General features: G+C 44.7%; 2 protein-coding genes across 2 annotated transcripts in view; both read left to right on the top strand.

Annotated features, from left to right (window-relative positions):
- Nucleotides 1-26,412, top strand: part of LOC125426207 (aldehyde oxidase 3-like) — a 343,943-nt gene that overhangs the window by 275,088 nt on the left and 42,443 nt on the right. The window lies entirely within an intron of this gene.
- NDUFB3 (NADH:ubiquinone oxidoreductase subunit B3) lies at nucleotides 41-16,295 on the top strand. Its single transcript, XM_048486449.1, has 3 exons — nucleotides 41-172; nucleotides 10,809-10,940; nucleotides 16,042-16,295. Exons 2-3 carry the CDS (start codon nucleotides 10,813-10,815, stop codon nucleotides 16,196-16,198), a joined length of 285 nt encoding a protein of 94 aa, XP_048342406.1. The 5' UTR covers nucleotides 41-172; nucleotides 10,809-10,812; the 3' UTR covers nucleotides 16,199-16,295.

Here is a 26,412-nt window from a genome sequence, read left to right as displayed (position 1 = left end):
CTCGACAGATAAAGGGGCGGGGCTGAACGGCGAAGGGGGCGGGGCTTCCGAGTCCGCTCGGACTGGGGAACGGGTTGGGCCGGGTTCGGTTTCTGCACCGGTAGGATACGGGACGGGCCAGCTTCCTGTTTCCGATCCCATAAGTTTTGCTGAAGGGTCATTGGGCTAGCAGGTAAGCGGGAATGGCTGCCAGTGTTTATGTTTACACGTTCATGCGGAAATGCGTGTCTTTTTTTCCTCCTGTCTCGTTTGTGCGTTGTTGAGTGTTGGTTTTCACGAGTCAAGAATAAATGTTTTCTGCTCTGAGCTACGCACAGGACGCGTAACTTATTCGGAGTGGGGTTTGGTCAGCAGCACTTGGTCTTTGAATTTACTGTCTTGCAGGAACTGTGTTGTATGTGTTAGGGATGCCATCCTTCAGATGGGGCCTGGGGAGTTACAGACTACAGAGATCAGTTCTCCTGGAGAAAATGTATGCTTGGTAGGGCGGACTGAGGTCCCTGCCCCCCTCCCCCGCTCCACCCTCAAATCACCAGGAGTCTCCCAGTCGATCCGACAACCCTGACACCACCACCACCATCACCCCCAATTGATGGCTGGAAGAGATCTGGCAACTCTAGTATATGTTTGTGCAGGCGCATGCAATGCCATCAAGCTGACTTATGGTGACCCTGTAAAATTTTCAAGCCAAGAGGCAAAAAGTGGTGTATTGCCTCTCTGCCTCTGCATAGCAGCCCTGGCATTTTTGATGGTCTGACTTCCTCCCTAACACTCTAACTTAGGACTGAATCCGGGAACTCTGACAAGGTTGTGCACAGTAACCTCAAAAATCAAAGGTATTTTGGGTGGCATGTGGGGGGCTCTGTTAGCTAGAGTTTTTTATCAGCTGCTAGGAGACTTACTGTGATTTATTTGAAAAGCTTCCACTTTGCAGAAGCTCTCAAATTCAATCACTGGCATCTCCAGTTAAAAGTGCCAGCAATAGGTGATGTGGCAGACTTCTATCTTGAACAGCGATTGCCAGGCTGACTAGACAATCCTGATACCGTGTTTCCCTGAAAATAAGACAGGGTCTTATATTAAGTTTTGCACCAAAAGATGCATTATTGCTTATTTTCAGGGTAGGGCTTATTTTAGGGGAAATACGGTACTTTCACAATTCTCGGCAACCCCATTGCTTCCTCATCACATGTGATGCAAGCTACATCCTCACTGGCAGGGAGCACCCTGCTGTATCTCACCATTCTGATCTGTAACTACCGGCAGATTTTTGGAGTAGGGCTTATATTTTAAGCCTCCTCCAAAAATCCTGAAAAATCATGATAGGGCTTATTTTCAGGGTAGGTCTTATTTTCGGGAAAACACGGTAGGACCCATTGTCTGATCTGATATAAGACAGCCTCGTTTATGTCCAATAAAATAGGGTACTCTGGGATATGCAGTTCCATTTGGTTGGGTGCTATGGCAGGGTTCAGTGGAATTTATGCAATTTTTAAAATGTATTTATAAACCTGCATATTATGCACAAGCTGTTTGCCCCATGGTGGAGGTGAATGTCTGTTGCAGCAAGATTTCTTCCACCCCTGCTTTCATTTTCCACTCTCTCCATAGCAAGTGAAACCACTTGTAGCACAAATTTAATTTGCTTGGCTGCCACAGCAGGGTAGATTTGCCAGTGGACACAGCTCTGCCTCAGACCTCTGCCCTCCACCCACATCCAGAGAAGCTTCGCCTAGACCAGGCTGTGTGGAACCCATGGGTACCTGTTTTGATCTAGACTCTACTCTACCCTCCTGACTCCCGTCATGCCAGTTTTTAGGTACTTTTCCTTCAGCATCCAATTGCTCCCTGCTTTTTGTCCTACCATATCATTTTTATTGCCTGTGGCCTCGCCATTCCTGCATATCTTTAGATTTTTTTGAAAAGTAAATAACTATATTGAGAGATAGATAACACTAAAATATATAAATAAATAGACAATCAGTCCAAACACCTGATTTGCCCCTGCATTTCATCAACAAACTGGGATGACTACAGCCTCGTGGTGTTATGCACAAGTGGTTCGTGATTCCATGCCACGCTGGGAAAAGCCAGTGACATCTTGACACTTGGGCTTGCAGCACATCAAGAGATGGACAATCGTGTGTCCGTGGTAGTTTTACAAACCGATTGGTTCCCGCCGTGCCTTTGTAGGTGCTTCGACATTAATTGTCCTTAATTCTTCATCAAAGACGATTCCAGGGTGTTCTAGGCAAAATGTACCTCCTCTTCTTGGAACAGTTGACAGTTAACATCATGAAGATCCCACATCACCATTGTGAGATAAGACTTATAGAGATAAATTCTGAAGTTGCTAGACACAAGTGAAAAGTCAAGAATAAAGATATTCAGACCACAGCTACACAACACTGTAAACAAATGCTTACAGTAGTATTTTCAGCACAACTACTCCTGACATACAGAAGTATGAACTGACATTTTGAGATGAATGCTTAAATTAGCCTTGTGTCTAGCAAGTCTCTGCAATGGAGGTTCATAGAGATTAAGACTAGTTCACAAGGACCAGAAACAAGGCAGCTTTCAAGACTGTGTAAAGGAGTGTGTGAGTTAAAATTTAGTCTCTGTCAAAGTTGGTCGGGTTATGAAATGGGGAATCATTCTTTTTCTAAAACTTGAAGAGTATGGTTGGTTGCAGTGTTGGTTTTTGATTCAGAACATGGGAACAGTAATTAGTAACTACAGCCATTAGTAATCCAGTGCTCTTAAATACAATGAAATGTGGAAAGCTGTATTTTTTCACTGACTTCTCTTTAAGCTGCTATTTGTGTGTACAGACTTATGCCTGAATAACTAACAGTCCAATCCATCCCAGGGTGGCTGGGGATGGCACTGTTGTTGCACCACCCTGCCACCTCCAAGTGCTTTCAGGTGGCATTGGGTAAATGAAAAAAATGGGGGGGGGGGTAATTACCCACTGACCTAAAAACCTCCTTAGGGCTAAATGGACTTATACCACCCTTTTGGATGGTGTAAGTCCAAGACCCTGAGTGCTGGTAGCAAAGCCTGGGTGGAAACTGACTAACACTGACACATACACACACACTACTACACACTACGAGATTGCGTTTCTCCAGTATACCCTGCTGTTGAAAGGTAAAGGAGTGCTGGGATGCAATTTACCCAGTTAATTCTTTTCTAGGCATCCTGGAGGGCCGCCACATCACCCACCAGCATGCTTGATCCTCCGCCAGGATAAGTGCCCTGGGGAGGGGAAATCTGACAACACGGGCCCACACGGCCTCCACAAGTCGATTTTGCCTCCTCCTCTGGATTGGGCCATAAGGCAGGAGTTATAAAGATTTGTTCTTGTAAGGTGAAGGGTTTCAGTTTCTGCGAAGAGAGGGTAATGATTTTTAAATTAATTATTCTACTACCTTAAGGTTGTTGACTCAGATATCTTTCCCTGAATCTACTTATCTGTGCAGACAAAGGTTTATTTTTTGCCTTAGCTGAAGTCTCTTACTTGAAATGTATCATTCACAAGATCAGTGCTTTGCATTCTGTGTTCGTGTACTGTACATAAACTGTAACAGTGCTGGTTTATTTTAATGTTTTTCCCCAAATGCAAAAAAAAGGCCAAGGTCAGAGATTCTGTTTTTTTCCTGGAGTTCATTTCCTGAGTTTCCGCTAGCTTTGTATTTTTAGTTTAACCAAATCAGAGACCAAAGAGAATTAAAGCTGATTACCCTCACAGAAAAAAAACATCTAAAGAAAGCATGAATACAATAAAAAAATATATTATATGAGAAATGAGGTTTTAAAAACTGCAGAAGGCTGTGTCTTTCCATTTTTTAAAAACTCACCGATGGCCTTGTCAAACTTCCAGCCTCTCTGTTGTCTATATAAGGCCACTGAACTTCATTGTACAGAGAGAAGGAATTCAGTGCTGTCAAAATTTTAATCACACTCAGCCTTTAATATTCCATTTTATCCAAACCATGTCTTGTAATCCCTCTTCTGAAGGATTTAGACATGGGGGATGGCAAATGGAAGTGAAATAAGTGAAGTGGAATCCAAGCAAGGCTGCAGTAAATGCACCCTTCAGATGTTCATGGACTACAATTCCCATCAGCCCCAATTGGCCATGCCAGCAAGGCATGGGAGGACAGAGACTTCTGCGTATTGGAGGAGGTGTTGCTATGTTTATCAAGGAAGGTTTAGGGCCGTGGTGGCGAACCTTTGGCACTCCAGATGTTGTGGACTACAATTCCCATCAGCCCCTGCCAATTGGTCATGCCACTCCATGACTTCTGGAGTGCCAAAGGTTCGCCACCTCTGGCTTAGGGTCTAATAAACTAGAAACTGTAAAAAGGGCAGACTTGTCCACAGAATCCTTGTGAGTGACAGTGCCAAGCCTAAAGGTAATTTAGTACTGGCGACATTCTATCGGCCCAGTATACAAGCTGAGCCAGAAACAGTATGGATACTGCAAAAAGAATACCTCTGTCTGGCTCAAAGAACAGCATTAAAACTTTACCTTTAATAGAAATAATTAAAAAGTGCTGTATCAATTCAATTACCAACAATGAAGAATAATACAAAACGTGGATAGAACATTACAAACAGAAAAGGGATTCCAAAATAAACACAAAGGACAAAAAAGTCTCTGTACAAATCATATCCCTTCAGATAAAATGTCACAAGTTGGAAGTTTTCCAATTGCCAGATGATCAGCTGGATTCTGTTTCAGGAGATGGGCCACATACAAACATCAGTTAGTGGAAAGATCAGTTGGTGGTAGTGTTAACCCGGGTGAGTTCAACACTTTCCATCTTGGTCTTCTTCAGCCCATGACCAAAAGGCTCAGAGTTATCTAGAGATGGAGAATTAAATCAGGGAGGCAACCAAAGGTGATGAAATAGTAATAATGGGAGACTTTAACTACCCTCACGCTCCAGTCAAGCTAAAGATATAAGATTTCCAGACATCCTCAGTGACTATGCCCTATCACAGATGATCATGGTCCCAACCAGAGGGGAAGCAACCCTGGATTTAATACCCAGTGGGGCTGCCAGAGATGTAGTGTGGGATATGGATGAGGTTGAACTAATTGGCAACAGGAACTGCAGTGACGTCAGATTTAATGTATACGTATATGGGAAATTTATTGGGCAATCTCACACAATTACATTTAACTTTAACTGTGCAATCCAAAGAGGAGGGTGAAGTTGCATGACCCCTGTGCTGTTGCCATTGCCACCAGTGCTGTGCAAACTAGCACACAGTGCCAATGCAAAGGCAATTGTGCTGAGATACTTACCTTGGTACTAGAGTGCCACATAGCTTCATGGCGCCTGAATCCAGAAGTTGACTCAACATGGAGGGTGGCATTCCTGGGAATTTTAGCGTGGGAATGCCCCTTTTTTTTTCTTGTGGCACAGACTTGCACCATCAAAAAAAGTTTAGTGTCAGTCATTGGTCTTTTGGATTGGGCTATAAAAGAGGGAACCTGTTGAAAATGAGGAACCGAGTAAAAAGGAAGTTGACAGGAACACTAGGATGTTGTGGGTTTCCTGGGTTTTATGGCCATGTTCCAGTAATATTTTCTTCTCACGTTTTGCCTGCATCTGTGGCTGGCATCTTCAGAGGAACCTTCAATCCCCCACCCCCACCCCCGAACAGAGACCCAAGGCAGCTTACATTGTTCTCCTCTCTTCCATTTAATCATCAGAACAACCTTGTGAAGTAGATGAAGCCGAGAGTAAGAGACTGGATCAATGTCACCCAGCAAGTTTCAGTGACAGAGAAAGGATTCGAACTTGGGTCTCCCACATCCTAGTTCAGCACTTTGACTACTACACCACACTAGCTAATTCTCACCCCTTTGGGTTTGTGAATTACAACGCTGCTCAAAAAAATTATTGGTTGGAGAATTTTTACATTGAGGTTGCAGGGTGCCAAGCTTATGCCCCCGCCCAAGCCCCATTTCACATGCTTACGCCACAGTTATTGAATCCTGCAGTCCACCATGGAGCTGGTGTTGGTTTGGTAGAAGTCCCCGGTATCTATTCCAAAGGCCCGAGTGCAATAGCACTGACTCTAGGGTTGCAGCTTTCCCCCAAAGTGTTTACATAACCCTTAGCAGACTGGCAAAGGGGGCTAGACTCTGTAAGGGATGGCAAGTTAGGCCTGTACATATTGTGAGCCTCAATCAGGGCATTTCATTCTGTTCTTGAAGTCTCTTGCTTGTATGACTCAGTGGCGCCCAGACTCCTGCTGAGAGAAAAGACAGCAGGGAAACATTTGCTGCTTCTTTTGTACGACAGTGTAAAACGTCATTCTGTATTCAGATACAAAAATCATTTACACAAGCATTGCAAAGCTTGGCAGGCCCCTGAATACGGAACAGTCTTCTGCATCCCCTTGCCAATACAGATTCTAACATGGTAAAAGAACAGGCAGGCGTTATTTGGGCTTATTGATTCCCTTTCCAGGGGCTGCAGTTTGGCAGAGACATTCTTGCATGATTCTCTTGCTGCTGAGTCAAATGAGTCGAGATGCTCTTGTCCGTAGGCCCTCGTTTTATAATTTCTTTTATGTACGGATCTGGAGGATGACTAATACAAGTCAGTACATCTTGTTCGCCGCCAGTTTTTTCACGATCTTCCATAGTCAGTCTTTGAGTGGATTTGGGACCTGTAAAGATGAAATGAATAGTGACTAACTGAACATGAAAATGTAGCCGAATTGCCAAATGGCACTACTGAATTGAGAATGTCTCTGGGCAACGATGACTTTCTTCTTTCCCAGATCTGAAATTTGTTTTGAGAGACAGAAAATGTTGTAGTGTGCGATACAGAAGCCATTTCCCTGGGCTCTGCTTCTCTAGGACAGTGGTGGCGAACCTTTGGCACTCCAGATGTTGTGGACTACAATTCCCATCAGCCCCTGCCAGCATGGCCAATTGGCGATGCTGGCGGGGCTGTTGGGAATTGTAGTCCATAACATCTGGAGTGCCAAAGGTTTGCCACCACAGCTCTAGGATAACCCCCTCCCCCCAATAAACAAACCCCTCCAAAACCAGGGAAAGACTGTGCAGAGATAGTAGCAGGCTTATTCTTGGTGGTTTTGGTTTTATTGAGACAAAAGAAACAGGTTGGAGATAGGAAAAATTTCCCATCTCTTCCCCCGTCAAACAAACTGAGATCACTGGAGATCATGTTCCCTACTCTGCCATTGCCTTCAAGTTTACCTCTTTTCTTTTTCCTTATAAATGCATAGCTATCATCGGTGTTTGGGACGGGAGGCGGCAAAAAAGTGTTACATCTGGGATTCCACATGGGATTTTTTCCAATGTGTATGTAAAGTGCCATCAAGTCACAACTGACATAGGGTGACCCAATAGAGCATGATGCTGGCAGGGGAGGATGGGAACTGTAGTCCATAACATCTGGAGGGCCGCGAGTTTGACACCTATGAGGTTTCAAAGCAGGAGATTAACACAGGTGATTTGGCATTGCCTGCCTCTGTGGAACACTCCTGGACTTCCCTGGTGGTTTCCCATCCAAATAGTAGCCAGGGCTGACCCTGCTGAGCTTCTGAGTTCTGACAAGAACAGGCTAGCCTGGGCCACCCATGTCAGAGCATTCTTGCAATAGACATCCCTACTCTAGTCGTTCCTCAACCGGCTTATCGATGGCCAGCTTGCTAGGCTTTAGACTTTGAAAAACAAATCTCAGTTTTGATATTTTACTCCTGTAATATTGTTGTTGCATTCTTATTCCACTGCAGGAGAGAGAGGAAAAAAGGATTTTTCTCTTCTTCCTTTTCCCCCTCTCTATTTCATGCCCACGCTCTTTGCCTAGTCCAACTAAAGAGGTCCACAGTAGAAATTTATCATTTGCTGAATCAGGAACCATATGCCAAAACTGAAAGCATGTATTGTAGAAGCAGCGGATTTACTCGGAGTAGACCACCTTGCAGGACGCAATGTAGACAAGAACTGACAGACACACAGTCCTACCTGAAAGTAGCAGTTCTTATTTATTGCTATCTATCACTGGAGGCAAAGTGCTTCGCCAGATCCGAAACAGGTGTTTTCCAGGCACACATCACTTACTGCTGTCTGTGCTAACTCGAGTATACAAAAGTGGTGGACTTTCAATTCTAACTAGGGTGCCCTCACCTTATCAGGTTTGCACACGGTACAAGCTGTGCACTCAGTCCTAATCTGCACACGGCACCTGTTAGAAGGAGGGTCCAGCTGTCATTTAGATTTTGCTCATCTAAACATTTACACATGTTCTGACATGTATCCAGTGTGGACATTGTACATCTGTACTTCACTGCTCTCGGGGGCTTGCACATCTGAGCAGCGGTTGCTCCCTTTAACTCTTGTGGGTCATGCTTAAATCCCTTTCACAGGTGGTCGCCTGAGACTCTCTGCACTCTAAGTGTTCTCCATCTGGTAAAAGCTGGATACAAGCCATGTTAGGGTTGGGGGTCCGCACCTACAACCATGAGGCAGTGGCAGTGAGGGAAGGTTGAGTCCAAACTATTAAAGGGTGGCATAGGAAGGTTGAGAACCACTGTCCAAGAGTCTGTTCAGCTGAAAATAGGTATGGATAGATTACACCTACACATGGACACACATCCCATTTCTCCCACAGGAGACCCTCTACCACTGAGGGCCATTTTAAAAAGAATATTGGCCAGTTGCGGGAGGCATACCAAGTCTAATTAAAATAAATAAATAAATGTAACTATAGCCTGGATGGGCCAGGCTAAGTGGTGCCTTTCCAGTTTATTTTATAAGGGTGACCGCCCAGCCTAACCTGATCTTAATAGATCTCGGTAGATCTCAGAAGCTGAGCACATCGGCTCTTTAAACAGGGCTGCTATCCCGAGACAAAACCACCTCTGTTTATCTCTTGTTCTGAAAATTCTATGAGTTTGAATTGGTGCCATTTCCCACCACCACAGAGGTATAATGATCTGTTTTTCTCACTATCTCCTTTCATCACAAAAATATAACGGGAAAGACATATCTGGAATTTGAAGTCAATACTAGAGCTTCCTTTTAAATGACAGCTGGACATTTAGGGAGAATACAGATTGTTATAATTCTGTAATGATACATCAATTACTGACTTCTTGAAAACCTGAAAAGCCAACTTCTGGGCCACAGTGGGGGAACTCGGAAGGGAAAATGTAGAGAACTCTATGGTTGTGGAAGCCCTCCACTGTATTGGTAGCCCCAGCAGCAGGGGCTGATGGGAATTGTAGTCCATGAACATCTGGAGAGCCGCAGGTTGCAGATCTATGGTCTATGGTCTTGTCATGAGTTTCCTGGTGGGAGCAGATGTAGCATCCAGGGGAAATCCATCTGTCTAGTCTACTTGGTTTCACTTCCTTATCTACTTCTGTAAGCTTGCTGGAATGACCTTCTCATGGGAAGGTTCAACCAAGTGTTATCTGAAGCTTTGGGGGTTACAAAGCTATCCCAAGTCTGAGAAGGACCATTGCTGAGTAACAGGAGGCTGGGAGGAAGCATTGGGGTATCCTTTACAGGGATTTTCACGCCTATTTTCAGACTTGACACAGACCATTTCCAAAATACAACTCTTCTGATTCTCTGGTCAATAAATGGATCTCGTTATCAACTGAGTCTGTTTCATTGAGAGACCTAGAGAACACAACAGTTTTCTGGGGAGGTGCGGGCTGCCTTTCCCATTTATTTTAGGACAGTAGTATGTCATGAGAAAAATCCCAAAGTTCATTGCCTAGCTGGGTTCTAGTTGAGCCAGACAACAGGCTATCTCAGTGATGGCGAACCTTTTCTAGACCGAGTGCCCAAATTGCAACCCAAAACCCACTTATTTTTCGCAAAGTGTCAACACGTCACGTCAATTTAACCTGAATACTGAGGTTTTCCTTTAGAAAAATTGGTTGTGCTCCTGGTATGCATGCTACTCGAGTAAGCTTGGTGGTAGTCGGTGGCTTTGTTTTTGAAGCAACCGTTGCAACAGCTTTGAACGGGTGAATCTACAACTCTAGAGGGAGTTTGCATTTCAGAAGCAAGCCCCATTGCCAGCAGCTGAGCTTACTCCCAGGAAAAGGATCACATTTTAGTTCTTTGCATGAAAATCAGTGGGGTTTAACAGTGCTTAACAGGGTTACCTACACTGCTTCCCCAAAACTAGGTCTTAGGTTTAATGCTGTTAATCAAGCCCAGCAGCCCAGGCCAGCCTAGATGTCTCTGCTTGGGGTTATTTCCCATTACGATGAACTCCTGTTTTTTGTAAACACAGAGGAACTCCTGAGTGCCACCTCTGGCACCCGTGCCATAGGTTCGCCATCACTGGGCTATCTCCTCAGCAGATAGGCCATAGCAGAAAAAACTCTGTTCACAGCAACAAGGAAAACTTTCAATTACACATATTGTTGTGGGCAATTTGTTATATGAAAACTCAAGCATGCACGGTTCTTTCTTAAGACAAAGCATAAATTTTTTTTTGGCTCCCCCTGTAAGGCCACGTAAGCCTGTCCGGAGGAGTTTCTCTTTTTGAACTGCCTACTCAAGCATAGCCTCCCTTGCACCCTCCTTCATAATAAGATCATGTCTGAAGAGTTTCAGCTATACAAGCGGAATCCGTGACAGCAAAGAGGGAAATGCTAAGCCGACGAAGAGCTTTTTAAGATGGTGCCTGAAGTTGTGTCAAGCTACATCTGGAAGCGGTCTGCTTTCAACAGCGTCATACGGTTGGACAAAACACGCAGAATGCTGCCTGTCTGTAATTCTTTCCTAGGAGCATGGGGCATGGGCACGAGCATGGCAAAATGGAGCTTCCGGACTATAGGCAATGGAAGATAGAGGGGACTCCCCTACAGGATGTGCAGGACAGGCTGGCCCGGCGGGGTCTCAGGGATCCGTGGCTTCGGTAAGAACATTCCATTTGCTCTCACGCAGCAGCCTGTCTTGCCTAGGCTAAAAGGTTCAAGCACTAGTAGGAACTGTGGTTTTCAGTCTGGGACCACAATCCAGTGAGACACGGACCAGGACTGCTGATCTTGACACCAGCTGTTCCTTCACCTGCACTGGGACAGCTTTTGAAGTTGCCTCCTTTTCAAAATCAGCATGTTAAGAAATTTGCAGGGTATGGGAGGATTTGGACCCTACTGTGTTTGGCTTTTTAAAAATATGTTTGCCCGTGGTTCCTAAGAGCAGCTTGTTTAGTTCAGAGCATTGGGGGAATGAGACCCAGCGTGGTATAGTAGTTAAGAGCAGGGGCACTCTAATCTGGAGAACCGGGTTTGATTCCCCACTCTGCCACTTGAGCTGTGGAGGCTTATCTGGTGAACCAGATTAGCTTGTGCTCTCCAACACGTGCCAGCTGGATGACCTTGGGCTAGTCACAATTCTTTGGAGCTCTCTCAGCCCCACCCATCTCACAGGGTGTTTGTTGTGGATGGGGGAGGGAAAGGAGATTGTAAGCCCCTTTGAGTCTCCTTACAGGAGAGAAAGGATATAAATCCAAGCTCTTCTTCTGCTACTACTGTTTGCCAGTTTGTGATTATGTGGTACCAAATGTTCAGACTTTTTCCATCATTGAATTCCTGTTCGAAGTTCGGTTTTTCTCTGAAGGGGCAGCAAGGACCCATTTTTTATTGTGTGTGTGAACTTCCATAGCTCATGAGTAATTTCATCCTTTTTCTGAAAGGCACATTCTTGAGTTCTTGTTGAAGGATGGCCTCCAAACCTGATGGGTTACCTAATGTGTTCAGTTGTTTTTACTCAGCTAGGGATTTTTGTTACAGAATTAACTTCATTAGATGTTTCCCAGGCATCATATTCCAAAACTGTGACTGTCAAATATTTAATATCCCCAAAAATCATGTTCCAGAACAATTGATGTTATTGTGCCAATGCTGGTGGCCCAAGCTGGCCTGAATTCAGCAGATCTCAGAAGCTAGTGAGGATCAGCCCTGGTTGGTATGTGAATGGACGACCACCAAGGAAGTCCAGGGTTGCTATGCGGAGGCAGGCAACGGCAACTCACCTCTTGCCTTGAAAACCCCATGAGAGGTTGCCATAAGTCAGCTATGACTTGTTTATTTATTACATTTGATAAATTGAAATGACAACACTGTACCCTGTCGCCAGTGTTGATACTCTACATACAGATTATTGGCTATGCTTTGTTTCCACACCACTGAAATGGTTTAATTTAACCTGAAAATCCCTGCACATTTTGCAACCTGGTGTTCAGAAATCACTTCCCTTCCCTCACAGTTTTGCAAAATCTGAGATATGCTTGGAAATTCTGCAGAAAACATTAGTATAGCTTCTTGGTGCAAGGAATAGATGGATGGTGACGTTTTCCTTTTAACAGAAGAAAAAAACATTCCAGAATCATTTAATATGGGGATGAGAATATTTCAAACCTTGGGAGCCCATCGAATCAGGATTGGGGTACTCTGTGGGTATTCTGTATTGACACACTTCACTAGGGAAGACTTGTGTAAGGCTAGGAGGGCTGAACTTGTCTCCCTTCAGGAGTCCGGAATTCAGAAAGAAAGTGGAAGTTACTAATACAAGCATCCCTCCTGGATCACCCCCACCCCAATGCTCGCACTACTTAAAGTACTTCCTTATAATAATAATAATAATAATAAACCTTTAATGGCATATATATAAATTATACAATGGAAATTAAAATTGGCTGGTAAAAGAGTTAAAAAAACAAGCACCATGAGAGCTGAAATATTAAGCCACTGAATTGGGATTGAGTCTGCTAAGGATTTGGGAACGTTCAGTGATGACAACACACAAGAATCTAGCAGTTTGTTCGATGGTAGCAGTTGAGTTGCTGTCTAACAAGAACAAAGTTTTGACAGCATCTGTAGTGTTGCCTAGAGCAGCTAAGAGAGGATTAAAGTAGTTCTTTCCTACTCTTTACAGCATTACAGGCAGAGGGCAAATTATAAATAGAAACATGATGGGACGGTTTCTTCAAGCACCAGGATTGCAGGTGCAAGATCCTATCAGAGGGATGATGAAGTTGTGCCTGCTCTGTTGTATCGTCTGGTAGAAGGAAGAACATTGCATCTGGCTAAGGTGACAGTGCCTCTCAGAGTGGGCTCATGTAGAAGATGTAGATAGTTAGCAGGAGTGGGAAAACGAGGCAAAATATGCAGATGGATTGGAGAGCAGGTTTTATTTGCTTGTGCCATCAGTTTCTGGTAGAAGTCCTTCCTTTTAAGAGACCTTGGAGGCTGCTTGCTTAGTTCTGCCTGGAGCAGGTGGCAAAGAACGTTCCTTTTTAGACTAATCCTGATCTCTTGTCCTGCTACGATGGGGAAAAATCTGTTCTATTAATCAGTTCGCTGACGTATGCATTATGTTTTGTACTCCGAGGCCTCGAATGCCAGAGTCTTCTGCCTTCTGTTAATCCTAGCAGTATATTTTTCTATTACAGCGCTGAGCCGTCTGGCCCCCAAGTATGACTTATCCATGTTTCTCTTCAGATAAATGGAATCCCAGGGAAGCTGCTGGATCTGTGGCCTTCAAGTTCTGTATTTAAGGACGCTCGCTTTTGCTCTGCAACTACAGTGGCTGCCTCTGTAGAATTTGTTCATTGATTAGTAGAAATTAGAAGAAAGGTGGCTAAGCTCTAACAGAACCATATCTAATAGAACATTTTTCATCAGCAAAAACATAGTGCCTTCCACATATAGAAGCAAGCCCACAGATTTCCATTAGTCATAGACTTGTTTATTTATTAGAAGGAAGAAGACTCTGGCACTCGAGGCCTCGGAGTACAAAACATAATGCGTACGTCAGTGGTTGGCTTAACAGCACCCTGCCCTGGATGGTGCAGGCTATCCAATATTATTAGATCTTGGAAACTGAGCAGGGGTGGACCCGATTAGTATTTTGATGCGAGATCACTGACGAAGTCCAGAGTCATTTCGCAAAGCCAAACCTTGTACCTTGCTTTGAAAACCCTACGGGGTTGCTGTTAAGTCAGCTGCAATTTGACAGCATTTTCCTCCACTACTGACTTACCAGTGTAGTCCTAAGCAGGCAGTTATTTTGTTTGGTTTTGTTTCACAGCTGATGTGTAGCAGCTCCATAGGATTCCACCCTTTTAAAGTCAGTGGGTTTAGAAAGGGTTAACAGCTTTGCACTGCACTGTTGGCAACTCCCATTAATCAGCTGTCTATGCTTGCTTTATTGCTAGCATTTATGGTGTCTGAATGTCAGGTGCCAAGTGAACTCCATAGACCTTGCTCAAGAAAGGCTGTGGTAATGTCTACCATAGAAGTTTGACTTTAGACAGTCTAAACAAACATTCCTCTGGTAGCATTAAAATTGTGATGGACTGTGCTTTTAAAGACTGCTCCTGAGACTCTCTGATGGTGGAAGCCAGACATGGGAAATTATAGGGTCATATATTATAACACTTTGTGTATGGGGCTATGGGAATTCCAGCTAGAAGCCACAAAATTCATATTTTTGGGGACGAAAACACAGAATAATTTTTCTAACTCCAGGATCCTGCCCTTTTATTTCTGTGAGTCACCAAACAAGCAAATTTCACTGGCAGCATCAAAATATTCATGTAGATTTCAAGAGTGGCTTACAAACACAAGAACAAGTCCCTGAAAAGCGTAGTACAAAAATACACTTCTCTCAAAACAGCAATGGAAGCTATTTTCCTATCTAAAAGAATCAGCGTTACAGGACAGGTGAAGGCCTTCTGTTCACCTGAGCGCCATTTCCAACCTCCCTTGTGGGTGTCCTGGCTGGAAGATCCCCACCAATCTTCCATTTGATCTTCACATTAAAATATCATAGAGTTGGAAGAGACCCCAAGGGCCAATAGGGGAAATGAAAAAAATTGAAGCAGTCTTGGCTCCTAAAAGGGCATCTAATTGTACCGGCTCAAATTAGAAAGAGCTGTTTAAAAAGTCAGTGCTTCTATTTATCTTTTTCTGAGTCTTTGTGTTATTTATTACAGAGCAATGATAACAACCAGTGTGTACATGTCAGCATGCCACAGCAAGGACCCCCAAGTTAGCCGTGGCTACCGCTGACTACAAAGCGGTCATTTAATTTTACATGCTACTATCTACAACCTAGTAATCTAAAAAGAAACATGCACGTCAGGTGCATGAAACAGAGGACTTTAACACATATACACAGAGGTGGGATCCAGCAGGTTCTCACAGGTTCCCGAGAGTAGGTTAGCCACTATTTGTGTGTGTGCCAGAGGGGGCTACCACTGGTGATTTCGCCACGCGATTTTGTCTTAGTTACGCCTCTCCTCCGGCTCCTTCAGCAGTAAGCATGCAGAACTTGAAGCAGTCTAGCAAGTGAGGCGCACTAGTGTGCGTGGCAGCCTGGGCGCCTCGTGCATTCATTTCCTCACTAAGGATCACACATGCGCGAGCGGCTTTAGCGCCCTTGCCACAGCCCCGCCTAGGCCCCACCCCAGAAATGCCTTGACACACCCTTGCGAAGTTCTCGCCTTCAGCCCCATTGGTTCTACACCACTGTTTGAATCCCACCACCATGGGAACCTGTTACTAAAATTTTTGGATCCCACCACTGCATGTACATGCATGGTTTTCCAGGGGGAAGTGTGTATTGTTGATAAGGCGGTACTACATGGGTGTGCAAATGAATATTATCACACTCAGCTGACAAGGGGGATAGAAGTAGCAGTGTGAAGATAGTTTCACAAAGTGGCTGGGTTAGTTGCCAGTAGAAGGGCTAGATTTGAGTCCTTAGAGGCCAACAAGCTTTTCAGGCTACGTGCTTTCGAGAGTCAAAGTGATCTAATGAAAAATTTTGGTCTCCAAGTGCAACTAGGCTCAAATCTAGCATTAATAATGACTTTAAGTTACCTTTAAGAGCACACTGTACAAGATACCTGTTCTTGGCTTTCACTTTCAGGGCGTCGAGCATGCAGGTTAGTGGGTCAAGCTGCAAAATCTGAAATGTGTATCCATCTTTTGTCTTTGATTCCCCTTTAGCAATGAAGCATGGAGGTACTCCGGTGGCTTTGCCAATCCCCCCACTTTAAAGCACGTTATCAGCAGAGGATTCAAATGGGGATTTCTAGCCTTCGTGGTCTCTCTTGGGGTGGAGTATGCGTTTTTCCCTCCAAAGAAAGATGAGGGGCATCACTGAAGATTGGAACACCCGTCTTTTCTTTTCCTTTTGTAAATTATAAGCGTTGTGTTCTGACATAGCACGGTGCACATTAAAAACACCTATGAGACATAAATATCGGTGTGCTGTCTTTCTTCGAGCGGCCGGAGGGGTTTGACGTTCATCAGAAGAGCCTCTGATGAGCAGAGCAAGATGGACCCGACTTTGGATTACTTCTGTTGCGTTTTATTGAACCAGGAGAAGAACGAGGAGGCTGATTTACAACCCCATCGAAAAAAGGGGGGGCAAATTCACCAGTGGGAGTGGCGTGAGATCGCGCCAGCAGATTTGCCCTCCCCGGGGCACTTGCCCCAGCGGAGGGGTGAATCCATCAGCAGTCAACCACTGTAGCCCTCCCTGGCTGCGGGACACCACGTTGGATGCCGCAGCATCGTCCCTGCACTGCCGCCAGCACAGCAGGGGTGGGCTAGGGAGGGGCCGATGTTGATCAGCTTCCTTGCAGCCATTGCTCCCGTTGGGCCAGGGGCCGGGGCTTTGGACTTAATGCCACCGAAGGGGTGACATAAGTCCACTAAGCCTAATGGGGGCTTCCCAGCAGCCAGGCGGCATTTGTGCATTTTTGGCCTCCTCATGCCGCTGGGAAGTCTTCTTGGGGGTGGCAGGCCAGCGTGGGGCTGTCCGACAGGTTTCTTACTTGCAGTACTGCCCCAAAGTCTCTTGTCCCTGGTAGCTTTTCAGGTGGCCACTGTAACATTTAATGGTTCCTGCCCCAATGTGCTGGCCCACAGATGTGTCTCCCAGGTAAACGTTCTGCACAGTAGCAAGGACTTCCAACCCCCAAATGAAATTTTCTCTCCTCTGCCCTCCTATGGGACCATGAAATGTTTTCTGAAATCCTGTTGTTGGGAGGGAACCCTAGGATTTGAGGGGGGGACATTTTGGGCTGCCACGAGAGGGGGAAAGGCAAGCAAATAATGCTCTTTGAAACAGAAATCCTTGAGCCTGGGGCCAATATTAACCTGAATCCAATCCTAAGTGTACAGAAGCCGCGTGGATTTTGTGCTGGTGTCGGGCTGCTGCCCAGGGCAGAAACCTTTCAAATACTTTCTTCCTGGATGATAGTTTTGCCAGAGGGGATGCATGAAGTCTGAACTGGCCTTGAATCTTATTGAAGTTATTCAGAATTGTAGGTCTCTTGTCTGCCTTCCTTCCCCTTCCTTCTTGGTCCATGAAAAATTCAAAAGTCTTTTATCTTTTAAGAAAGTTGGATGCTTTCCAGTAAAGCAGCTTTTTACTGTCTCCCTGCTTTTCCATCCCAAAATAATGTGAAGTTCATTCATTGGGCAGATCCGCGTGGTCAACATGCTTGGCAAAAACAGATATATGTGTGTTCAACGTGCTTGACAAAGAAATATTTGGTCCCTGGGAATGTGATCTTCTCGTTGTGACGTAGTGGCAAAGTGTCAGGCTAAGATCTGGGAAACCCAGATTCAAATCCTCACTCTGCCGTCAAAGCTCGTCTTAGTGACCTTGGCACTCACTATCCCTCACGCTAGCCTATCTTACAGGGTTGTTGTGAGGATAAAATGGGGGAGACAAGAATGACGTAAGCCTCTTTGGGTCCCCCATTGATGAGAATGGGATATAAATAGAGTAAATAACAAGTAATAACAATTATTAGGGGCCCCTTTATCTGTCGCCCCTTGACCTCACAAGAGCTTGGCTAACTTCAGGATCAAAGAAGAGGCGACTCTGCCTTTTGTTTACAAATGATTTACTTCTGGTCAGGCAGATAACATCACTCCTGCTATGTCGAGCCCTTGTTCTGCATATCATGGCCTTCTCATTTTTTTTCCTGCTTGCACACCAACCAACCTGGCATTCCCCTCTGCCTACCTTTTATTCCTCTCAGCAGGGTCCCTCCCCGCTTCCCAGCCTCCCCTCTTCTGCTCCAGCCTCACCCCAAGCTGGCTCAGGTGGCCTATCTGCTTGGTGTTAGGTCCTGGCAGCCTGGCATTGGCCTTTCAGCTCCTCCCCCCCCCCCCTTGCTTGGTTGGGGCAGTTCTGACTTCACCCTTCTCCATGGAACTGCTGAGGCTTGCTGCTGCCGCTTCTGCTGCTGCTCAGACCCTCCTATTAGTTCTCTGAAGTTTCTCCTGGCTTCTGGCCTCCTGGAGGTCCCTATTCTTGTTAGTAAGTCCAAGGGTGGAGTGGCCATTTGGGGTTGTTCTGTGGTCCTTGTCGGGCATCTGCAACAGGAAGGAGGGGGCTGTCGGGGAGGTAGTCCCTGGACAATAATCGATCATGAACATGCAACAGGGATGCCCTATACCTGACAGCCCTTGACTTGATTGAAGTTTACCTTCTTTCCCACCATGTGTTAGAACAGGAGTATAGTTATGTCAAGACCCCACTGAGACCTGTTAACATCTCAGCTGTTTCCTGGTTCATGCCATGAGGCTATGGGGTAGGCTGGAAGCAGGTGGCAATCTGTGTACCTCTGGGTTGTTTTCGTTTGCTTTAGACGCATTAGACGCATAGTAACCTTTGCTTTAGACGCATAGTAACCTTTGGGCCAGCCAGCACCTGCCTTGCTCTGGTGTGGCCTTGGAGACTTTGCACTGCTTGAGAATGTTGTTGGTGATTTCACACTGCTGGGATACTGAGGATTGGGGCTGGAGGGAGGTTTGAGGAAGAGAGATTAAACAAGAAATATTGTAGCAGAACTCAGTTTCAACAAAGCCTGCTTGCATGCTGTTCGTAATATCCAGAAAATAAACCAATTTCTGAACTCAAGAGTCCAGTTATTGCAGAGGTTGACAGAAGCTGACAAGTTCAAGATGCTAATTCCTTTAGATGTAGCATTATAACGTCGGTTTCCTAGAGAAGAGCTTAGAAGGGATGTCATATGAAGTACCATTTTGCATTTATTAGTCACTCAGAGGAGGAATGAACACTCCTGGATCAAAGCTGTTTTTGTGAAGTTAACTAAGAAGGATTTAGGGTGCTTAGAATATAATTACGCTGACACACACTCTGGGTCTTTTGATGGGAATGGCAGAGTCAGAGCCGGAGCCAGCGTGGAACAGTCATCTGCGTGTTCCACTAGGTTCTCAAATCACCACTTGGCCTGGGTTCAAGTTGCCACTTGAGCTAGTCGTTCACAGGTGATGGTTGTGAGGATAAAATGGAGGAGGGGGGGGATGAATCATGGGTTTGAGTCCCGCTGGGAGGGGAAACAAGGTATAAATAAGTAAGCTAAATCACTGAAACAAATACCTGAACTGCTGATAGGTATGATCTTAACCAATGGACAACAAGGGCACCTGCCCCAAGCCCCTTTTCAGGGGGGTGACTACCTGTGCCCACAACCAAGGGGCCGCCCGCTCAACAGCAGTGACTGTTTGTCTTGCTCCCCCTGAGGCTCAGGTTGGTGGCTGCTGCCCACCTCACAGGGAGTGAGGGCCACCTCTTGCTTGAACTCCAGTGGCAGGGAGTAGATGCAACAGGGGGCCCCTTCCTACAGTTCTGATCAGGCTGCAGACTCACTGACCTAGCCCTGTTAACCTCCTCTTACAGTGGGGGACCCACTTGCTTTATCTTAATCCAGTGGTTCTCAACCTTCCTAATGCTGTGACCCTTTAATACAGTTCCTCATGCTCCACCTGTGACCCTTTAATACAGTTCCTTATGTTGTGGTGACCCCCAACCCTAACATTTATCCATTTTACAGATGGAGAACACCGATGCAGATAATCTTAGGCGACCCCTGTGGAAGGGTCGTTCGACCACCAAAGGGGGCCCGACCCACAGGTTGAGAACCACTGTCTTAATCCTATGCATTGGAATAGGAAAATGGCAAATGAAGCAAGGAACAGGAACTGCCTGCTGTGGTGGGCGGCTGTTTGACCTGCAAAGAGAAGGACGGGTGGGATAAAGCATCGTTTGAAACATGTTTCTTAAGCTTCTGGCTGTCTCAACACCAAAGTACATTAAATCAGCATGTGTCCATTGAGGGGTTTTTTATCCTGCGCTTCTTTCAAGCGGCTCACAGCAGTAGGTACTTTGTTCTTCCTCAATTTTAGTCACATAATGGCCCAACAAAGTAGGTTAGGCCAACAAAGTGTGACAGGCACAAGAGGTTTCAGTCTGAGGGAATCTGTATGTGGGTCTTGCCAAACCTAATTAAACATTCTAACCCAGGGATCCCAAGTGTGGTGCCCATAGGCACTGGGGCACCTGCTGACATTTTTTCCAGGTTTCCTCCAAGTGTTTTCAGGAAGTTGTTGGGCTCCTGACCAGCATGGCTTCAGATTGGTCACTCATTAGCGATCTGACAGGCTGCACAAGCTAAATTAATGTTATTTCTGTTACAGCTGCCATGACAGTGCTTGTTTTATTCTTTCACTTGTCTTTCCCCGTGGATTTTGAAAATTATCCCTAGTCTCCCCTGCACGTGGACTTCCTGTGTGTGTGTGTGGCTCCACCCGCTGCAGTAGCCATTTTGTTATTGTTCTCACCACCCTGTGTCAGATTTTGGAAGATGCTTCAGGCTCAAAAACATTGGGGACCCCTGCTCTAATCATTACACTACACAATGTAACGAGCTATTTCACATATTCTGAAGAACCACTTTACATACACAAGGCATCTAAGACAGGCCAAGCGTATGCTCAGTACGGTGCTGCAGGCAATACTGCATACGATGCAGTAGACATTACATATTTGTCCCACTCAGTGTTCACATTTTTATATACTCATAAAAACGAAGTATGAATTCTCTGGCAGCATTTTGCCCTCTAGGTTCAGGTAGAATTTATGTCCCATTGATTTCAGTTTGGGGAAGGTGCTAAAATTCCCACATGGAAAGAAAATTGGATGTAAAAGTGCCTGATTTGGTGGAACGTTATGCCAATTTTCGCAGAGAATAGAAGTCCTTCAGACAGACTGGAAGACAAGCAAAGACATTCTCAAAAGGTTGGCTGTATTCGGTATCCAACCTTTGTTGTAGCTGGTGAGATTTTCTCTGTGTTCAAAGGAGGCAAACCGAATATGTTCCTTTTCTCCATGCTGACCGGCCATGGGGGTTTCAGAAGAGGCGGACTGGGTGATGATCTCCTTTCAACCCAGGACACAAATTCTGAATCTCAGCACAAGATTGGCACTGGTTGGAAAGAAGTACATTTTGTCTTTCCCGTTTACCGTATCTGCCTGAGTCTCCTCTACTTATAATATTTTCCCTTTCAAGCATTCCATTTTTATCTGCCACGCTCTCCTACAAAAGCAAAACAGAAATTTCGTGCTTAATGCTTCCTACAAACAAAGCTTGCATGCAGAGTTCTAGGCTCCAGTATATATTTGCATTCAGTTTCTATTCCTGGATCGACCGAGGCCAAAGTTAAACTACGGATGTTGCTCTTATCTCAGGCATAAAAGAAGCCAGGGTAATTTTTCTTCAATTGTGTGTACTGAATGGTGAAGGGCACAGAAGAAGTTAGGGCTACTTGTGCTACTTTTAGGAATAATCTTAAAACTTAGGGATGAGCTAACAGCGCTGCTTCCATTCTGTGGTTTTGTGACTTGAGTTCTTTTTTAGTTGTATGTTATCCAGAAAAGAATGATTTGGAAAATCATGAGTAGCTCACAAAAGAGATGTTATAAAATTGTTTTCCAATTTTTATCAGTGTTTTTCCCCAAAAAAGAAAGAGCCTCGGATACCTTCTTTGTTAGTCAACGAATGGGATGGGATTGTGGGTGTTCTTTTTCCTAGAACTGGGCATGAATGTTTGGGGTGAGGAATTAAAATCCCACTCAAATGGGGGCGGGGGGAACCCAAAATTGGGCTCACAAAAGCAAGACTGGGCTCTGAACTTAAGGCAGACTTTGCCTGTTTTCATGATCTAAATACTGAAATAAAATATGTATATTTTATACAGCTATAATTTAGACAACCTTCATCAGGTCTGACACTGGACCAGATTGTATTACTATTTATTTACTTCATTTAAACTCCTCCCCTTTCTCCCTAATGGGAACCCAAAGTGGCTTACGTTATTCTCCTCTCCACATTTTTATCCTCAGAATGACTCTGCAAGGTATATTAGGCTGAGCGTGTGTGACTGAGGCTAAGGTCTTCTGTGGCAGCAGTCTTCTGTGGCAGAGTTGGGACTCGAACTCAGGTCTTCTAGATCCTAGTCTAACTATAATACCACACTGGCTGTCCAATTATTGATTTTATGCATTTTTAAAATCCTGCCCTATTTCCAAATGTCTCAGATAACTGAAGGAGAGGTCAAGCATGGCTTCACAAAATAGCAGTGGTTAACTCGGCCAGTTACCTAATACGGAAGTTGAAGAGGCAGGGATAGAGTTTAGGTTGTCCTACAAGCAAAAATTTACAAGAGCTGGTATTGGTCAGTGACTGAGCATGAGCCAGGAACTCCCTGGTTTGGAGACACCAACTTAACTACGTAATAAACTACCAGCCTTACTTAAGATAATGGATAAAATACTGATCTACCTTACAGGGCCGTTGTAAATTATATTAAGACTGTACATTAAGTTCTCTGACCACTTAAAATACTCGGGTTTTAAGGGCCAAGAAAAAAACCATCTCTTGTGGTTTTATAATATTTAAGATACTTTTATTCTGACATACTCTTGTTTTTATTGAATTGCTCCTGGTTGGATTTAAGTGGTTTTAGCAAGGGTTTTAATTTTTATGGCTGCGTTTGTACCAAAAGGCATAGTAAAAGTTTCTTAAATACGATCCAGAACATTGCTTTTTAAGAATATTCTCAGTTAAGGTTGTGTTGAAGGATGGTTAATGAAGCAAGGCAGTTTTAGATTAAACAGATCAAATTCTACATGAAATGTGGGGATTCCACTGAAGGTGCACATAATGCTCCTTTTTAGAGAGTTTTTGTTCTTTTTAAATTTGAAAATAGCGAAGGTTTTTAATAGTTTCTCCTGACAGCACTTCCCAGCTGAGATACCGAGATCCCTGTTTATCTGTAGCGGTTGCTGCGGCGAAGACTGTCTTACAAATTAAAGCAGCCCTCATCAAACAGGAACGTGATCATTTTACAGATCAGGGCTTGCGAACACTGATAGCCACAGGGATCTACAGAACTCCGCATGTTCAGAAAAGAACACGACAACAGAAGAGTGTAAAAATAGAGCAGACAAATCACTCAGAGGCAAACAGCGAGCTTAAGCAGAAGGCTTTAATATTGGCTATTATCTGTAGATAGGGATTTAATCTATCTTTTTTAATTAAAAAAAACCCCTACAACTAGCTAATCTCCCCAGGTGAGGGGTCTATGATTTATTTTTTTCAAAACCTCTGTACACATACTGGAGCTAACTTTTTCCTGCAGTAATGCGCCTTCCTCCCACTTAAGTGCTCTTAATACATTTAATACATTTTGTCCAGATGACCGACCTAAAATGGCTAAAATTAGATTTCTTCACCTGCAGGCATAATATTCAACTCTATTTTCGTTGGAGGAAACTATTCTTTCTGAAAAGCTGAGCAATTAACATTAATGTTTGTCTTCAGCTTTGAATCTCTCCAGTTTTTCAAGCTCAGAGATCACTATTGTATGGTCATTTGGCATATTTTATTAAAAGGGAAGAAAATAATCGGACTCCAACCTAAGAGAAACTGGCTCCCATGAGCTACAGCTGGGGTCCCCAACCTTTTAAATCCTGTGGGCACCTTGGGAGCTCTGACATAGCACTGTGGGTGCAGCAACAAAATGGTTGCTGCAGGAAGTGGAGACAGCAAAGCCCCTTCCCCCGCCCCCAAAACTCCCCAGCTGGACCCGCCGAGGGCCTGGCAAGTCCCTCCCTCCGCCTCTGTGGGCCCGTCAAGCCCCTTTCCCCCTCTACAGCCCCACTGAAGCCTGTTGCAGAGGGAGATGCTTCCTCTATGACCCTTTGCTAGGGCCCATTGCATCTCCCCCGCAATTAGCTTCGCTGCTAGTGTGCCATAAACCACCATGTTCAGAGGAAGTGAATCTAAGGCGGATTCCACATGGGCCAAAAACAGCGGTGTGAAAACAGTGTGACAATGATATAAAATGGCGTAAAACAGTGTAAAAAAACGTTTTCACAACGCTGTTTTTGGCCCATGTGGAATCCCCCTAAACCCATGGTGGCGAACCTATGGCACTCCAGATGTTCATGGACTACATGTCCCATCAACCCCTGCCAGCATGGCCAATTGTCCATGCTGGCAGGGGCTGATGGGAATTGTAGTTCATGAACATCTGGAGTGCCATAGGTTGGCCACCACTGCCCTAAATTATACTAAGTGGCACCCAGAAGCTGTGGAACCTGGAGGGGGGAACATAAAGTGAAGGGAAAGTCTGCCATTGCCTCAGATGGGGCTTGTTCACCTTGTGAAGAAAAAGAACCCAGTATAGGTAGATAGGGTTTTAGGGGCCAATAAAGAAGAGAGGAGGGGCCAATAAAGGAGGAGGAGGAGGAGAAGCAGAGTTGGATTTATATCCCCCCCTCCTGTAAGGAGACTTAAAGGGGCTGACAATCTCCTTTCCCTTCCCCCCCCCCTTCCCCCCTCCAAACAAACACCCTGTGAGGTACGTGGGGCTAAGAGAGCTCAGAAGAACTATGACTAGTGCAAGGTCACCCAGCTGGCATGTGCTGGAGTGCACGAGCTAATCTTAGTTCCTCCGATAAGCCTCCACAGCTCAAACGGCAAATCGGGGAACCAAACCCAGTTCCTCCAGATTAGAGTACACCTGCTCTTAACCACTACGCCACTGCTGCTCCTGCATGAGTATCCTGTGTTTCCTGAGGGAAATACAAGGTTGGAGCCTTGAGAGTAATGTTCCAAGAGACAAGCTAACACTACTTCAATAGGCTGGAATTATTAGGCTTAAGGAGAAATTCCAACTGAAATGTCTCTCTTTCTCTGTGACAAAACACCTGGTCAATTCAGCAAAGCTGTGGGTTTATGAAATTCTAACCAATTTAAAGCAGAGTTACAAACACCAGCATCCTTTACAACATGCTTGCGAGCTTTCCAGTTGTATTTGCCTGCTGGCCACTTTTGGAAACAAAATGCCGGTCTAGATAGCTTTGGTTCCGATCCATCATGTGCTTCGATTTGAAGAAAATAATTTGAGGTATGACTTTAAGCAAGCCATAAAGGCTGAGAGGAACCTCAGGGGGATGTGTTGTCAATTAAAATAGTGCAGCTGCTGCACAAAAAGACTTTACCAAAAAATCACCACAGGAACTGGACTGCCAGCTTACCCCAAAATAAATTGGCTTTACACGGACGTTGGATGCAGTGACTTCAAGAGGAAAGAACTTACCCAACATACAGTCTAAATACATAACTAACTGATACACATGGCTTCCCTGATAGAACTTTGGAATACAGGAACAGTTAATAATTACTCATATGTGTAAATATTAGCAAGTTCAGTGTTGCATGCTACAAATGTTTCGAAAGGTGAGTAAATTGTGGAAGAAAATGTATACGTGCAAGATGAGGCTGCTATTTCTGTGCAGCCCAGTTTTATGGATGCTGACTCTTTTTGACCCCTGTGTTCTATGGGACGCATTTCTACAGGAGTGTCAAGAGATCCTATGGAAATGGGTTAAGGCTTGACCCCTCATTGTTCAGAAGGCAGAACCAGACAAATGATTGATAGGAGAAGAATCCCCAGCCTAAAGAATCTTAAACAGGTAAACAGAGGTATCAAACTTCACCATCATCTCTACAAGATAAACGTAGGCTTTCATAGTGCAATCCTAAACAGATTACACACCTTTCCAAGCCCCTAGTCTGCAATGGACACAGTAACTCTGTTTAGGATTGCCCTGTTAGGCCCAGGAAGCAAACACCAACAGTGTTGGCACTTGAAGAAGAGGTGAAATTGACAACCTTCCTAGACTTAACATCTGTGGGTGTAATTACAGGTTAAATTGGTAGCTGTTTGCTTTTCAAAAAGGTTGCACATGGTCTTTCATCCTTATTATCCCCTTGTTATGTATTTTATTACCTTAGATTTAACTTGTTATTTGTATTTGATATCATAACTGGATTTACTTTTGCAAACCACCCCAAGTCTTTTTTTTAGTAGAAAAGCAGGATGTGATGTAATAAAAGTATTTCTTTATGTCATTTATATCCCGTCTTGCTCCTCAGTGATGATCCAGAGCAGCTTATATCATCGTCCTTTCTTCCTGTTTATCCT

This window comes from Sphaerodactylus townsendi, linkage group LG02, assembly GCF_021028975.2.
Source record: "Sphaerodactylus townsendi isolate TG3544 linkage group LG02, MPM_Stown_v2.3, whole genome shotgun sequence".
NCBI classification, from domain to species: domain Eukaryota; kingdom Metazoa; phylum Chordata; class Lepidosauria; order Squamata; family Sphaerodactylidae; genus Sphaerodactylus; species Sphaerodactylus townsendi.
The sequence above is the reverse complement of the archived record's forward strand: the minus strand, read 5'-3'. Positions and strand labels throughout refer to the sequence as shown.